General features: G+C 47.3%; 1 protein-coding gene across 4 annotated transcripts in view; it reads right to left on the bottom strand.

The window, feature by feature from the left end:
• The window catches only part of SEC31A (SEC31 homolog A, COPII component), a 256,619-nt gene that overhangs the window by 30,546 nt on the left and 209,677 nt on the right, over positions 1 to 16,396 (bottom strand). For all 4 annotated transcript variants that reach the window (XM_086961994.1, XM_086961992.1, XM_086961993.1 and 1 more), the window contains exons 17-18: positions 6,386 to 6,512; positions 2,291 to 2,436 (exon numbers count right to left, since the gene is read on the bottom strand). In XM_086961994.1, the coding sequence (XP_086818120.1) occupies positions 2,291 to 2,436; positions 6,386 to 6,512 (273 nt within the window). The remainder of the gene's footprint in view (positions 1 to 2,290; positions 2,437 to 6,385; positions 6,513 to 16,396) is intronic.

The following is a 16,396-nucleotide window of genomic DNA, read 5'->3' as shown; positions in this document are numbered from 1 at the left end:
GGTAGGTGTGGACTGGCCTCGCCATTGTCCCCGACCGCCTCCACGGCGGTTTCCACGGCCGCCACTGCGTTGGAAATTAGTCTGCGGTGCGTGGCTGGCAGCGCGTGTGGGGGGGCGTCCCTTCCTTGGCCGCGAAAGGCACCCGTTTGCTGGCACGGGGCCGAGAGGCCCAAGGACTTGGCCGTAGCCCTGGAGTCCTTATAACGTTCAAGCGCATGGTCTGCCTTGTCGCCAAAAAGGCATCAGCCGAAAAGTTGGCGGACCTCAACCAGGCGTGGCGACGAATCGCCAACGTCGTTGCCATCGCCCTGCCCAATGAGTCGGTGGTATCCAGCCCACACCGATGGAAATACGTGCCACATCTCGACCCTCCGCAAGGGTTTGGGCGAGTTTAGCCTTGACCTCCACCGGGCATTCTGGCAGCACGTTCAAGACCGCGTCCCACAGAGAGTGGGTGTAGCGGCCCAAGAGGCATGCTGTGTTGGAAGACCGCAGTCCAAAACTCAGGGAGGAGAATACCTTTTTGCCGTATTGCTCGTACCTCTTGGATTCCCGATCGGGCGGAGCTGACGAGAATGCGGTCTGGGAGGGTGGAGGCCTGGATGGCCAGGCTCTCGGGGTGGGATGGGTGGATAGGAAACAAACGTTGCCCGGGGCCGGGCGGTGGCGTCTGGCCACGTTCCTATCTACAGGCGGGCCTGTAGCAGGCCTGGACCAAGTGCCCAAAAGGAAGGCCTCATTAAACGGCAGCAGAGGCTCAGCCGAGCTTGACTGTGGTTAAAGGACCTCAGTGAGGAAGTTAGTCCTCACGGCCGTGACGGAGAGCTCAAGGCCCAAGGCTCAAGGCCCAAGGCCCTGGCCGCCCGCGTCAACACCACACTGTAGGTTGCCCCCTCCTCCTTAGCCACGGTAGGGGGTGAGACAAAACCAGTGTCTGGCGAAGTGTCCAGACCACTGGCATCCCCAAGTTCACCTGTCCAGTCCTGCTGGGACTGACACTCACGTGTCAGAGGGTCCTCAGACCCCTCCCAATACTCCTCATCACCCATTTCCTGAAAATCAGGGTTGTCAACGGATGGGGCTGGTTCATTGAAGTAGAACTCTCCACGCGGCGTCGAAAGCAGCACCGTTCCGATGCCGGAACCGGATCGAAGGAGGCATCGGGGACGGCGTCGCCCGAAGGCGGAGGTGACACCCTAGGGACTGTGAGGTCGTTAGGTCAACCGGCGACGACCCGGATCCGGATCCAGCTGGGCCCTGCGGCGCCGGGCCTGAATGCGTCGGTGGCGTCGGGGCCGTGCACACGCCGGCGTCTGGGCCGAAGCACCCGACCCGCTAGGGCCCCCAGACGGGTCCGCTGGGCCCGTAGGTGCCGCGGAGCCCCTCGGAGGAGAGTGGGACCTCATGGCCACGAGGAAGCGCTCGATCTCCTCCGGCGTCGCTTGCTGCCCAGGGACCGGAGGGAATGGGGCAGGCCGCGATGCCCACGACTCAGACGGAGCCGCGTGGGCGGTGTCACCTGAACCACCGGCTGCGTCAGGGGGAGTCGGAAGAGCGATGACGTCTCTTCGACTTCTTCTGCTTACCTAACGACTTCGAGCCTGAAGAGTGATGGTGACTCCCGGAGCTATGATGGCTCCGACCCCGCGACCGGTCCCTCGACCTCCGTCCGGACCGGGACCTCTCACAGCGCGGGGCCGACTGCCGGAGCTCGAGCCGATTGCGGGACCGCTCCCGCCTAGGCAGTCGTGGTCGACGGCGAGACAGTGAAGGCACCGGCGGTGAGGGTCGGTTACCGACATCAGTCAGTCGCAGTCCTCATAGGGTTTAAAACCTGGCATCCCTACCGGCACCGTTCAGAGTCGAAGACTCGAAAATGATCAAAAGGGATCGTAAAAAGTTTAGTAAAAAATTGACTAAGGTACCACTTTTTCCGGATCTGCGCTGCTGGCGCGGAAAAAAGAAGAGCTGACGTCAGCGCACGGAGGCGGCGTCTAAGTACTCCGACGACGTCATCATGGCGCCCACGACGGACGTGGAGCCGCAGACGACGCCTACCGACGCGCAAGGGTACTGCTACGCAAAAACTTCCAGATCCAGTCTGACGCCTGGCGATATTCTAAGGTAAGGAATCTAATACTAACCTGTTTCTTTCAGATCAGAGTAATTCTTACGGAAATGTTGCCTTGTATCACATGACAAGTAGGAGACCTTTTACGTATGTCTTTCAAAATGAACAGCTTGACCAGAAAAGGCAATTCGCAGGAATGTCCCTGTTTCAGAAACTTACCTGAAGGGCCAATGGGGTGCTCCCATCCTGTGCTTTTGTCCAGCAAGAAACTAATTTTTCCACATTGCCAGCACAAATGTAGCACAGACAAGCCTGAGTCTGCAAAAGGCTGTCCCCTTCATTTTCAAGCCGACTGCCGAGGAGATCTGAGGTTTTGAAAGAAAAATAAAATATTCAACTTTTCTAGTGGGGAGCCCTGCAGTAAAACATGGCGACGTAAGACACTGTTTAATATGTAGTATAAGGTTTTCATTTCAAGAGCCTCCATCTCAAAAACCCAAATAAAATCGGAATTGAATACAGAATGACCTGACTCTTGTTTTAATATTTAAAATTTTGCCAGAATGCTAAATAAAAATGCCTTTCGTCTGCTCTCAACATATTCAGATAAGAAAAGCACTGATGGATTTGTAATATTTAACTAGTTCCTGTAGCATTTACAAGTACTTTATGGCATGGTTTGCTAAAGTATAAGTCCAGGGTATATGGTGTTGCAAGAGATACAATAAACCCACCCCTGATCCACCAATGTAAGAAGCTGGCTCTGTATATACTATACCAAAGTAAGGTATAGTGTGCACAGAGTCCAGTGGAACCCCAAGGGTAGGCAGAGGGAAAAGTAGATAATACCTTACTCTCTATTTGAGGTAGTGTGGGCGAGCCGTAAGGCTTTAGCAGAAGGTAGTGTTAAGCATTTTTTGAACACACTCCGGCAAGAAATGATTTCACCCACTCGAAGGCTGATCTCTGACCAACTGTTATGTAAAAAAATATTTCTTTGTTGTATTTTATTTTTAGAATCAAGCCAGACTTGGTGGAGGTAAGTAAAAATAGTACTTTTCTGATAATACAGTTAAATGTAGATACAGGTAAGCCAAATGTTCAGAAACAGTTGAAATTACTTTGCAGTCCTATGGGAGAAAACTAGGTTATTAGTTTTAAGTTAAGTATTTGGTCTTGGGGTTTGGATTTCTGGGGTGAGAACCAGAGTTCCCCCATGGTGCAGAGTGCTGATGCCCAATGTTATCTAAAGGTAGATAGGTGGCCTCCGGTTGGTGGCTGCTCGCAGGCACGCCACTTTGATGTGGGAGCAAAGCTCCTAGGATTTAGCTCAGGGCAAGGGGGGGGGATCCAGGTTAGCACACAAAGTCTACCCACAGCGGCACAGGGGCAGCAGGGTGCAGGGTGCTGATTTGGCGCCAGGTGCCCATGTTGTTTCCAATGGAGGATACAGTTTTGGGGTTCTGACTGGAGGCTCGGTCCAGGAATCTTCTGGGAAGAACCAACAGCTGGGCAGGTAAGTTGGAGGGCTCGGGGAATAGGTGCACCTCAGGTCCTCTTCTACAGGGCGCAGGGCGGCCTGTTGCAGCGGTACCTTTTGAGGTCAGATTTCACCTTACTGGGTCACTGGCGGTTGGGGGGTCTCCGTGCAGAGGCTGAAGGCGACATCTGGGAAGCCTTTGAAGTTCACCTGTTACACATCTCTTCCTGACCTAGGTGAGGGGTGAACACCTCCTCCCGGGAAAGGCTTTGTTTCTGGGCTCAGGGAGCAAAGTCTCCAACGCCAGGGGTCCATAAACTTGTCTTGTGTCGACAGGCTGATGTTTACCAGTCAGGGACCCCACCTGAGGCTGGTTGTTTTTCAGGGGGCAACTCTAATCAGTGTGAGTTTATTATGCTGAGAAGTTTGCTACCAAACTTCACAGAATTCAGTAAGGCCATTATGGTGCTGTGGAGTTTGTAATGACAAACTCCTAGACCATATACTTTTTATGGCTTTACTGCACTTACAATGTCTAAGAATGGACTTAGACACTGTAGGGGTACAGTGCTCATGCAACTATACCCTCACCAGTGGTATAGTGCACCCAGCTAGAGGGGTGCCTTACCTATAACACTGCAGTGGGTTGCTGGCACACTTCACTTTTCTCTGCACCAAAACACGCAGCCTGCAAGGGCAGTATGTGTTGAGGTACAGGACCTCCAATGAAGGCATAATACGTGCTGGCCTTCCCTGGTCAAAGTACCTATGGTACCCATTACAAGGGACATACATGTGGCCAGAAAGGTGCCAATTGGGGGTTCAAAGGTACAGTTTTGGGAAAGAACACAGGCCCTGGAACCTGATTGGCAGGGACCCAGGGGACATCAAGTCAAAGTGCATCAGTAATCCGGCATAAAATGGGGGGTTACTGCAACAGAAAACCCACTTTCCTACACTTAGAGTTTGAATGTGGACTTTTGAGCAACTGAAAGCAAGTGGAGACCCTACAAAGCTGGTGTGATGTGGCTGGACCTTTCAAGTTGAGAAGAGCCCAGTTGCCTAAACGAAGATTGCTTAAAGAGTACTAAAAAGAGCTTGTACCCACTCCTCTGCACTCCATCTGAAGCAGAGATAGAATTTGGTTAAGCTGGACGTTTGTTCTTTGAGAAGAGAAATTATGCTGTAAAGCACTCTTGTGACCGCCATCTCGGTTTGAAGCACAGAAAGACAACAGCACTCGTTAAATTTTTCTAGGTAAAATACTATGCTTTCAGACACTCGTGTGCTGCTGTCTGATAAAACTGTGGCCTTCAAAAGCACTGTTTACCTGGAAAAATAATAAATGCTTCACCTCATCCCATCTCAACAGCCTGAAAGGGAACTTTAATTATTAAATTGAGGCGGCACACGTAGTCCCAAGTGGTTCCATGGGCCTGCAATATCTTTTCCTCATTAAGAGATCCCCTGTAGCTGCTGGATTCTAGAACAGTTCTTTGTGGTCTAGACTTTTAGGGTCTCAGATTAATATTTCCCTCTAATTCAGACTGTAACAGCAGAGACCAAGATGCTGCTCACACTACAGTATATACATTAAGTTCTCGATACCAATAAATAAATAAAAGTCCACCCAGCAATAAGTTATTACAATGCTGTGTATAGTGGGGTGTCCCAAATAAGGCAATGCAGGGGAGATTAAGTTTATCAATCACTCTTGTATACCAGCGTTAAGTATATTAACACTCTCTGCTCCCCGGCTACTAGAATTCGTCTTGCATGTTTATGTTTTATCCTCTTATTCTTTTCAAAGGTGGCTCAGCATATTTTGTCAAGCAATGACTTCTGTAAGAGTGAGTAAAGTTTATCATCTAACACTGGGGTGTTTGTCCTACCCTCCAAGCTCGAAAGCACAGTAAACAGCCAAAGTCTGACTAGTAGCAAAAAAGACAATGGTGTATTATTTTCAGCTGATCACAGCAATATCATCCTTTTAGCCATAAACAAAGACCAGCTGCAGAGGACCCCTTATTTTGCCTGGTCAGGAGGCAATATGAATTGAGGGACCAACTGTGTTATCATGAGGATGTCAAAAGCAAGCAGAAAAAGTAGATTACTGATAAAGTTCATAGGTATAGCCAACCTACTTCACATCTGCATATGGTTTATAGCTCTACCATGGTAACTTTCATATTGTGTTCAATAAGCCATGCACTCCCTCCCTCACACCTAATTGCTAACACCATTTATTCTAGGGGGAAGCCAAATACAGGAGTGAATGCTGCGCTCACTGACGTACAGCAGTATTCCAAAGAAACTTCTATCTGCTTACTGTGAAGATATGCTAATGAGTACTTTTCTTTGATGCTGCTCTGCACTGCTCTTTCCATTAGTCAGTTTTGACTGCCATACTGGCCTGAGGGGAAACCTGTAAGGTAGATAACAAGCCAATTTGGTAGACTAAATGAATAAAATATAGGGTGGAATTTCAGAGTGCCGCTCTCCAGAAATGGTCACAAAACTCTTTTACTTCCAATGAACATCTTTCCACGTTTGGCTTATAGAAAGGTTGGAATGGAAGGAGCTAACCCCTGTCAAGTATTGGATGGACACACCGAAGCATTCCAGCTGATTATACATACATTATTGGAGTCCCACTGAAAATCTAATGAAAACAATGGTTTCCTCAGGAAAACAAAGGTTCTCTGAATAATCTACAACAATCACAGAGTTGCAGCATATGCTACAAATATTATTGCAAACTCATTTGTGAGGAGGTTGAGGAAGGGCTAGAGGAGAGAGAAGAAAGGAGTTAGCACCTCATATCCAATACTTACCGCATAGCATTGCAAATTCATCTGCCTTAGCATAAGTTAATACAGCAGCTAAAGCCTCCCTCCAGTTTTGTAAATCGCAGGACTGCACAATCTCCTTCCAATTCTTGGTCACCACAGCAGTGATGAGCTGGATAGAGCAGTGAAGATCGAGCAGTGAAGAGAGAGGAAGAATAAGACATTACTTTTATATATGATAGGCTGTCAGCAGTGTGTGGCGACAATGTTAAACAAAACTCCTTACAACATCAGGGTTACAGAGAAATTTCATTTCAACTATCTTTAATTACATCTTCCTACAAACATAAGATTTATTATCCATCTGGTTTGTGGGGCAGTGCCTTTATACAACTGACTTTACCAAAACCTGTTTTTTCATGGCAATGATTGTATTTTACCATGCGTGTCTGCAGTCCAAGGAAAAAGAAAGAACATAGAAGAAGAAAAGGTCTAAGGGGCCAGAAGACTGTCATTGGTGAACCTGAGGCAGACAGTGCTTTTTGCCAAGTATTTTGTGCGACATGCTGAAAATGCACCATTCAACTCCACTTTTCAAAGCATTTCTCACAGGGAGAATTCATCATACTATCACCAAACCCAACCTACCGAATTCCCCCTTTTAGCCAGTTCAGCTTGCTTTGCGGAATAAAATTAATAGAAAAGAGTTTCATCCCAACACTTTTAAAATGACCAGATGGCACTGATATAGAGTCTACATTCATACAAGTGATCACCTAAGTGGTGAATTTAAGATAACCGCAAAAAAATATAAATCAAACATTACAATCATACGAGTTCAATACCCACCTGTCAAGAGATAATTGTTAAATACCCAGAGACATTTGTCCCAGTCTACATTTAGCGAAAAGAGAGAAGACATGCTTCAGTCCCTTTATCCAAGTACTTCTGAGTTGATTTGTGCACAATTATAGATTCTCTAGAGAAGCTGCATCGAGTATGAATGCAAATAAGTACCTCTACTCTTGAAAACTTTTAAACTTAAGCAAGCTCCCTTCGAAGTCGGGCAAACGCTCTTACAAAATAATCAGGACTCCAAAAGTGGTCAATAAAGCTGAAATGAAGATATTAAATGGAAGCACTGCAAGGATTCCAATGCACAGCCTCACCTCCCATGAGAGGCCAAAGAGGCAGAGAGTGGGGATTGGGTTATCCTGCTAAAGTATGTAAACAGTCACACCAGGAGTTAACACGGCACCAGCTCAGTCAAAGAACAAAAGCAAGAACAGGTAACCATTCACTCAGGCTCCAGGGAGATGAGTCAAATCACGATGAGAGAAAGGAATATTTTACAGAGAGAAACACTACTTTAACAGCCCAGAAGGATTGGACTGGCCTATTGGGCAATCAGATAGTGACCGACGGGCCTTTTTGAATGGTCAGTGTGAGGGCTGGTTTTTTAGCCGCTTGCGGGTCTCCAAGTTCTGCTGGGCCGGCTTTTACTGTCTTTTCCCCGATAATAAAACAAATATTGCCTGCAGCAAGCTCAAATCAATGCAGTATTTTGTGAATTGCAAAGTCCAAAACAGAGCGCCTTTACAAGTTAAAACGAACCCAATTTATAAACAATGGGCACTTTAAAAAATAATTGAATTCACTACTGGGTGCCTATTTTCAGCCCCAGTCTGGCCTTGTGCACATGCCTATTTTATGCCCCCGTCTGACTGTGTTCCCAGGCTTATTTTTTGTCCCAGTCTGATCCTATAAGCCCGGAGCCAGAAGTGGTGCTTATATCTGCCATCCATATTTCTACATTTCTGGAAGAAAACAAGTTACTTACCTGTAACTTTGGTTACCCAGTATTGGTAACTTTCATAGATTCCCATGCTTTGTATCATTCCCCATCGTCGGAATGGGAGCCTCGGTAGTATCACAATCATAGAAACAAAAGAGTAAATATAGGCCTAGGCCTCATCTCCTTTATTATCCTATCACCCTCTTTGTGTAAAAGAGACTAAACTTTTGTCAGGACCAATCAGAGCAGCCTCACCCCCTAGAACCTTCCTGAAAGAGCTCAGAGCCTCAGATTTTCGTAGCGGTTGTGAAAAAACTGCCACATCTCTGTCAAAAACTGAGCTTTTCCAGGGGAGGAGGGTGGGCGCATGGGAATCTATGAAAGTTACCAATACTGGGGAACCAAAGTTACTGGTAAGTAACTTGTTTTCTTGCCCCAGTATTGGAACTTTCATAGATTCCCATGCTTTGTATCAGAGTAGCTAGCAGTAATAACCAAGACACATTTTGTAGATACATGGCATCACATAACCATAAAGGATATGAACTTATAGCATAGCAAACAAGAAAAAACAAAATGTGCTCACCAGGATGGAGGGCTTGTAGGGAAAGCTCACCTCTCAATGGAACAGATTCCGCAGAACTGCTTGACAAACAGCCGCATCGTCTCGTCCTGCAGACTCCAGGCAGTAATGCTTCGTGAAGGTATGTGTACTGCTCCACGTTGCTGCCCTGCATATGTCCTTAATGGCGACTCCAGAGAAAAGAGCCACCGACGATGCCACAGACCTTGTGGAATGTGCACAGATTTTTCTGTCCAAAGGCTTGCCGGCCTCCTGATGGCATAATTGAATCGCATTGGAGATCCAGCGAGAAATGCCACTCTTTGCCAAAGGAAACCCCTTCCGTGGTGCGCTGTAGGACACAAACAATTGGGATGATTTCCGAAAGGGTCGTGTGCGCTCTAAGTAGAATTTTAAGCATCTTTGAACATCCAAAGAATGTAATGTGCGTTCCGCAGGCGTTGAAAGGCGCGGAAAGAAAGACTTTAAAATCAAAGGTTCATTCAAGTGGAACTCAGACGGCACCTTAGGAATAAATTTTGGATTGGTGCGAAGGATAAGTACATATTTTTTTAATTGCAGGAATGGATGCACTATGGAGAGGGCTTGAAGCTCACTCACTCTTCTCGACGATGTTAGAGCTAAGAGGCGGGCAAGTTTCCAAGACAGGACTTTCAAGTCCGCCTTGTGCACCGGCTCAAACTGAGCTTTCATGAGTTGAGCCAGGACAAGATTGAGTTGCCAAACTGGTGGAGGAGGGTGAACTGGAGGGTACATTCGAAACAAGCCTTTCAAGAATTGTTTAACAATCCTAGAGGACCATAAGGAAGGGCCTGAAAAACTGCGCCTAAACCTCGATATGGCTGCAAGATGTACCTTGACAGATGAATGCGCCAACCCAGACTTTGCCAATGATAGTATATGTGGCAAAAGCTGATGAGGTAGAGATTTGTAAGGATGGAGATCTTGTCTCTGATACCATAGGCAGAACCTCTTCCATTTAGCCTTGTAAGTTTTATTAGTGCTCGTGCTCGAGCTTTGGACAAAACTTCTCTACATTCCTGAGAGAGATTCAGATGACGGAACTCTGTGTTCAGGAGCCTCGCTGTCAAGTGCAGTGATTTCGGATCCGGATGGTAAACTTGTCCTTGATTCCTCGACAATAGGGAAGGAATTGTTCGCAAGCGAATCGGATTAGCTTGGGATAGTAGAAGGAGTTCTGTGTACCAAAATTGCCGGGGCCAAGCTGGTGCAATGAGAATCATCTTGCATGGTTCCGCTTTCATTTTCCTGAGTATTCGAGGAATGAGGGGAATTGGCGTAAAAGCGTAAAAGAATACGCTGTACCAGGCCATCGAAAGGGCGTTCCCCAGGGATTCCTGATGGTGAACCTTGCTTGCGTAAAACAGGCATTTGGCGTTCACCCGAGAGGCAAAAAGGTCGATGGTAGGTGTCCCCCAGACCGAGAACACACTCTCCAGAATGGACTGATTCAACTCCCATTCGTGATTCACCTCTGTCTGGCGACTCAGGGCATCCGCCTTGACATTGAGTGAGCCTGCCAGATGTTCGGCTCTCAAGTTGATGTTGTGTAAAATCGCGTAATCCCAGATCTTCTGAGCTTCTGTGGACAGAGTTTGCGATCTCGTTCCTCCTTGCTTGTTGACGTAGTGCATGGCCGACGTATTGTCCGTCCGGACCAGCACTGTATGATTTCGGACTCTGGGAAGGAAAGCTTGCAAAGCCAAACGAATGGCCGTGAGCTCCAAAAAATTTATATGGCACGGACGCTGAGCTGGACTCCAGTGCCCGCTGACTTGAAGCTCTCGGAGAACCGCTCCCCAGCCTTCCAAAGAGGCATCAGTTGTCATGATCAGAGGGTATGGTAAAACTCTGAACGTCAGACCCTGTGCGATATTGTCCTGCACTAGCCACCATTCGCATGCCTTTCTCATTTCTGGTGTCACCAACACCTTGTCGTTGAAGGATCCCTCTGCCTGGCACCATTGTTTGTCTAGTTCTTCCTGCAGAGGACACATTCGCAGCCTGCAATGAGGTATTAATGGTATGCAGGATGACATCGACCCGAGCAGGGACTTGTATTGCCGGACTGAAAGGCATTTCTTGTGGACCAGTTGGCGAGCCGATATGATCAACTTGTGTTGACCTTCTTCTGAAGGACGAGCTGTGCATTGCGTCGTGTGTAAAATGGCCCCAAGGAACTTTGTGGATTTGGAGGGCTGTAGAACTGACTTGTGTTTGTTCAATTGAAGGCCCAGGTGACTGAACAACTGAATGCAAGTCGAAACAGCTTGAGAGGTTTCCTTGAAAGATGGAGCCTTGACGAGCTAGTGGTCCAAATAAGGGAAAACCTCCAGGGATTGTTTCAGTAGAAAAGCTGCTACTGGTGCCAACACTTTGGTGAATACTCGAGGTGCAGACCGAAGGCCAAACGGAAGCACCTTGAAGTGGAAATGGCTCTTTCCCACTGTGAATCGCAGATATTGTCTGTGAGCTGGGTGTATTGGAATGTGGAAATACGCATCTTCTAAATCCAGAGACACCAAATAGTCGCCTGGGTTCAAAAGAGGAAGAATTTCCTGGAGAGTGACCATCCTGAAAGAGAGTTTGATGAGATAAGTGTTGAGCTCTCGTAGGTCTAGTATGGGGCGCCAAGTCTCTGCCGTCTTCCGAACCAGGAAGAACCTGGAATAAAAACCTCTGCCCCTCTGAGAGAGAGGTACCGGTTCTCTTGCCTCCTTGAGGAACAATTGGTGGGCTTCGAGGTGGAGCAGTCCCAGATGTTTTGTGCGGGTAGCGCCCGGAGCTCTCGTTGGAGGAAGGTCTTGGAACTCCAACGTATGGCCACTCTGAACAATATTCAGGACCCACTGGTCCGATGTTATACACTTCCAGCTGTTCAGGCAAAATGAAATCCTGCCCCCCACTGATGTGACTGGGAGAGGAGGAACAGTAGGTAGAGCCAGGAGGCCGCTATTGTCTCTTGGTGTTGTCGCGTCCCTGACGGTTCTGACGTCCACATGGAGGTTGGCGAGAGTAAGAAGCTGATTGTCCCCGCCTTTGATTTGAATATTGAGTCTTGCAAGACTGTGAAGACTGAGAGGAATATCTCTGTTGGGTGTTGCCTCTATATGAAGAGAAACCTCTGCCACAAGCGCCTTTAAATGGGACCTTACGATAGTTGAGTGATCCCAAAGATTTCGCCGTGTCCATATCCTTTTTTATATTCTGCAGGGCATCATCAACATGCTTACCAAAAAGCATCTCTCCATCAAATGGGAGGTCCAGGATCTTATTTTGGACCTCCTGACGAAACCAGGTGGCTCTCAACCAACCTTGGCGACGAAGTACAGCTGATCCTGCCAATGCTCGAAAAGCCGTGGACGCTATGTCCATAGCACAGTCGATAACTTCAGAGGATGATTTTTCCCCATCCATTAGAACCCTCTTTGCCTCTTCTCTCGTGGAGTCAGGCAGTTCTACAAACAGCTCCATGTCACACCACGTCTCGCGATCGTATCTGCCTAGAATGGCGAGAGCATTGCTGCACAAACCAGTAAGCTGGGCATGGAAGAAAACCTCTTCCCCACGTTATCCAGGCGCCTACTGTCCTTGTCCGGAGGCGTAGTTAAAGGTGTTGATGGGTTCTTGGACTTGCTTTGAGCAGCCTGCGAAATCACCGAATCAGGCTTCGGCTGGCCAAGAAGACAAGCTGGACTGCCATCTGGAGCCTTATACTTCTTTTCCAACCTGGGGAGAACTGGAATAACGGTGGCTGGATTTTGCATTATTTTCATACCTTCCTCCCACACATGCTCAATAATCGGAATGGATTTGACCGATCTTCTGTTCAGATCTTTAAAGTCATACAGGAAGCATTCAGACTCTTCCTTTGAAATTGGTAGTCCAAACCTCTTTGCAGCTCTCTCCATTAGGTTATGGAACCCCCCCTATATCAACTGGAGGGGAAATCGAAGTATCCCGACCAGTGACGTCTGAATCTTGCAACCCACTGTCACCTTGATCGAAGTCTGGGTCCTGCATTGGATCAGTCAAGGGATCCACCTGTACCTCATCATCCAAAGAGGTATCCTGCTGAATAGGAGAGGAGGGTCCTCGTCGACGGTGCGAGGATCGTTGACGATATTGTCGACGGAGTCGTTGACGGCATAGAAGACCTCGTCGACGGAGTCTTGGTCGTCGTCGTCGGTATGATCGTCGACGGTCTCGTAGACGAACTCGTCATCATCACCATCATTGTCGACGTCGAAGTCGTCGTCGACGTAGTTTTCGTCGTCGACGATGCCGTCGACAGCAGCTTACCAGAAACCATCGTCGACGTTGAAGATGTTATCGTCGACGAACCAGGAACCTTGACGACAACCAAAGTAGTCGACGCTGAAACCGCTACTGACGACGAGCCCGTCGACGAAGCCAAGGAAGCAGCGGGAAGTTTCACAGAAGCAATCGTCGTCGACGTACCTGGTGTTTTTGTCGTCGACGGACGCTGTTTTTTCTCAGGCACGGATCCTGGAGTGCCAGAAGAGTGTTTGTCACTAGTCTTTTCCTTTTTGGACGGAGGAGAAGAGATAGAAACCTCCTTATTGTCCTTAGAGGCTGTAAGCAATCCAGCAACCTGTCCCTGCCTCTCCTTTTCACTTCCGTGAGGAGATTTAAGGGGACTAGCCCTCCCAGACCTATCAGGGATATCTTATGAGGGGCCTTAGAAGGGGGCTCAGCCGAAGAAGAACCTGGTGGAGACCTACCCCTCTTCTTGGATCTGTGAGAGGAAGCCAGAGATGTCGAATCCTCCTCATCTGATGCGAGAACATCCTTCTGAGTCTTCATTTTTTGAAGCCAGGTCAAAAGCCGTCCCTCTCTGACACGAAGTGTCTTAGTAGAGAAGGTTCTACAAATCTTGCAATCTGTGGCCTTGTGGTCAGGATATAAGCAATAGATACAGCTTTCATGCTTATCTTCCACAAAAAGACGCTTTTTCCCACAAGACGCACAGGACCTGAATAAGGCCTACTTCTCCTTGTCAGACATGTCCTAATTGAAGTTGAAAACTTGAAGAAGTAACAGTTAGAATAAGAAAACTGAGCAGAGCTCAGTGGAGACTCCCTAGCACAACGTGCAGTAGAAAAATCTGAGGCTCTGAGCTCTCTCAGGAAGGTTCTAGGGGGTGAGGCTGCTCTGATTGGACCTGACAAAAGTTTGGTCTCTTTTACACAAAGAGGGTGATAGGATAATAAAGGAGATGAGGCATAGGCCAATTTTTTCTCTTTTGTTTCTATGATTGAGATACTACCGAGGCTCCCATTCCGACGACGGGGAATGATACAAAGCATGGGAATCTATGAAAGTTCCAATACTGGGGCAAGGTTGAGTTCTTCCTGAGGCAAACTAATGGAGAGTTCTACAATCTATCAAGAAACACTTATATGCTGATAAGTGATTACTTTGGTCATGTTTTTATAACAGATGTACCATTTGCTACACTGATGGACCACGACTGACATAGGATGCAATATGCTTTTTCAACCAAGTGACAAACTGGTTGTAAACAATTACTTAGATGATTGAACATGGAAGGAATCTGAAATGTATGAACTATGCTTTTTATGTCAGCTATATAACCTCTAACCATATAGGTTACAGACAGTTGGGAATGGGTGAGAACCAGATATATTTTCAGAAAAATCAGGCATTCTGGAAGTTGTCTAGGTACTAGGCAGGGGTGTCCGCTGTCTCCCGTCCTGTTCGACCTGTATATTGAGCCTTTGGCCCAGAGTTTAAGGCAGGATGAAAAGATCCCTTTTGCTGCAAATGGGTTTACGAGGAAGCTGGCCCTGTATGCAGATGACTTGATCTTGTTGTCATCCAATGTTAACACTACCTTATCTGAACTGCTTATGGAAGTTCGTGCTTTTGGTAAGCTGTCGGGCTATGAGGTTAACAACGACAAGTCAGAAATCATGGCCTGGAACATTGCAGCTCAAGGGGTGAGGGTCTCCAAGGAGTTAAGATACCTTGGAGTTACAATAACTCCGGATCTTAGGGACATCCCCAAAATAAACCTAGAGATAGTCTCCAAGGAAGTCGATCTACTATTGAAAAGATGGCAGAATATTCCGTTATCTCTTTACAAGCGGGTCAACCTGATCAAAATGTGTGTTTTACCTAAATTTGTCTACCTCTTTAATAACATCCCTCTGGAATTTGATACGGTGGATTACTTAAAATTCAGGGTAAGCTTTCTTCTATAATCTGGGCAGGCAAAAGGATTAGGCTATCGTGGACGAAACTAAGGCAAAAACTCGCACACGGTGGTATGAGTTTACCAGACCTTCAGCTGTACTGTTGGGCGCATAAATTAAAGAATTGTAGGATGCTACTTCTTAGGCCAGATAGCTCAATTATTGGCAGTATGTTTAAAACTATGCTGCTAGATTTGGCTGAGGAAGGTTTTATGTATAAATTTGGTACTCCCAAATTCTTTAAAAAGGTCCGGCTCACCGGCGATGTATTTTAAATGTCTGGGAACCCTCGGATCTCACACCACATGGGAAGCAATGGATGACGCTTGCATGTATGATCGCAAAGCGTAACATCGCGCAGCTATGGGGTGCTAATCAGGCGCCTCTAATAGGGAAATGGATGGGAGACCTTAATTGAAGTATGTGCAGAGAGAGATCGGTATATGTGGCGAGGGGACGCCCTGGAAAGTGGGGGAAGATCTGGGGCGCCTGGAACAGTTATAGAGGAAATATCTGTGCCCCTCCAATTGTGCAAAGTGATGCTGCGGCGCTGGAGTCTCCATGATCCACAAGGAAACTCAGTGTTTAAATTATAATGGTTGGTAATGTACAAGTGTTTATTGTAAAGTTATTGCTGATTGCCTGATGCTGATTATTTAGTTTTTGTTTGTTAATAAAAAGATTTAAAAAAAAAAAAGTCTGGCTCAAGACTCTTTACGCGGCGGCTAAGTTGTGGTCGGATTGCCAGGTCTGTTTGGGGTTGTCCTATTACAGTGAATGGGCACCAGTGCGGGACTCTCCAGGATCACCAGAGTGCCTTTTAGACGCTCTAGTTCAGCCGTTGAAAGACGTCGGAGTTGTGTACTGGAATGACAATGTGGATGGCAGCAAACGTTTCCCCAGGGATTTTTGGAGGAATCTTACCAGTGGTGCACTCTCTAGGTTTAAGTACTACCAAATCTCGTCATGGTGTAAGAGTCAACACTGGACCCCTCTAGAGGACAATCCCATGGAAGATAAGTTACAACATCTGAACCTGAAAAAGAAGGAAGTAGCACAGTGCTACAATCATCTCCTTGCATCAGCCGACAGGAAACTGGAACATCCATATCAGGTCTGGGAGAAGTGTTTGCCGAGTGAGGAGCTGAAAAATCTACGGCAAGTATCTTTAGACGCACTTTACCTGCTGGTTAAATCTGCTGCACTAAGGAGAAACCACTTTCTTCGCTCCACAGATTACACTGGTCCCCACTCAAACTTTCCAAAATTAAGGGCAATGTAGAAGCAAAATGCACGAGATGTGGTGCTCAGAAGGCGGATGATATCCATATGTTCACTTCCTGCCCTTTGATTCAGGAGTACTGGGGCAATGTGTGTAAGACTCTGACAGAAGTCCTGGGTACAGAGGTGGAGGTAAA

The sequence above is a fragment of the Lissotriton vulgaris genome, chromosome 3_1 (assembly GCF_964263255.1).
Source record: "Lissotriton vulgaris chromosome 3_1, aLisVul1.2, whole genome shotgun sequence".
Lineage (NCBI taxonomy): Eukaryota > Metazoa > Chordata > Amphibia > Caudata > Salamandridae > Lissotriton > Lissotriton vulgaris.
This window is presented reverse-complemented; position numbering and strand designations above follow the sequence as displayed.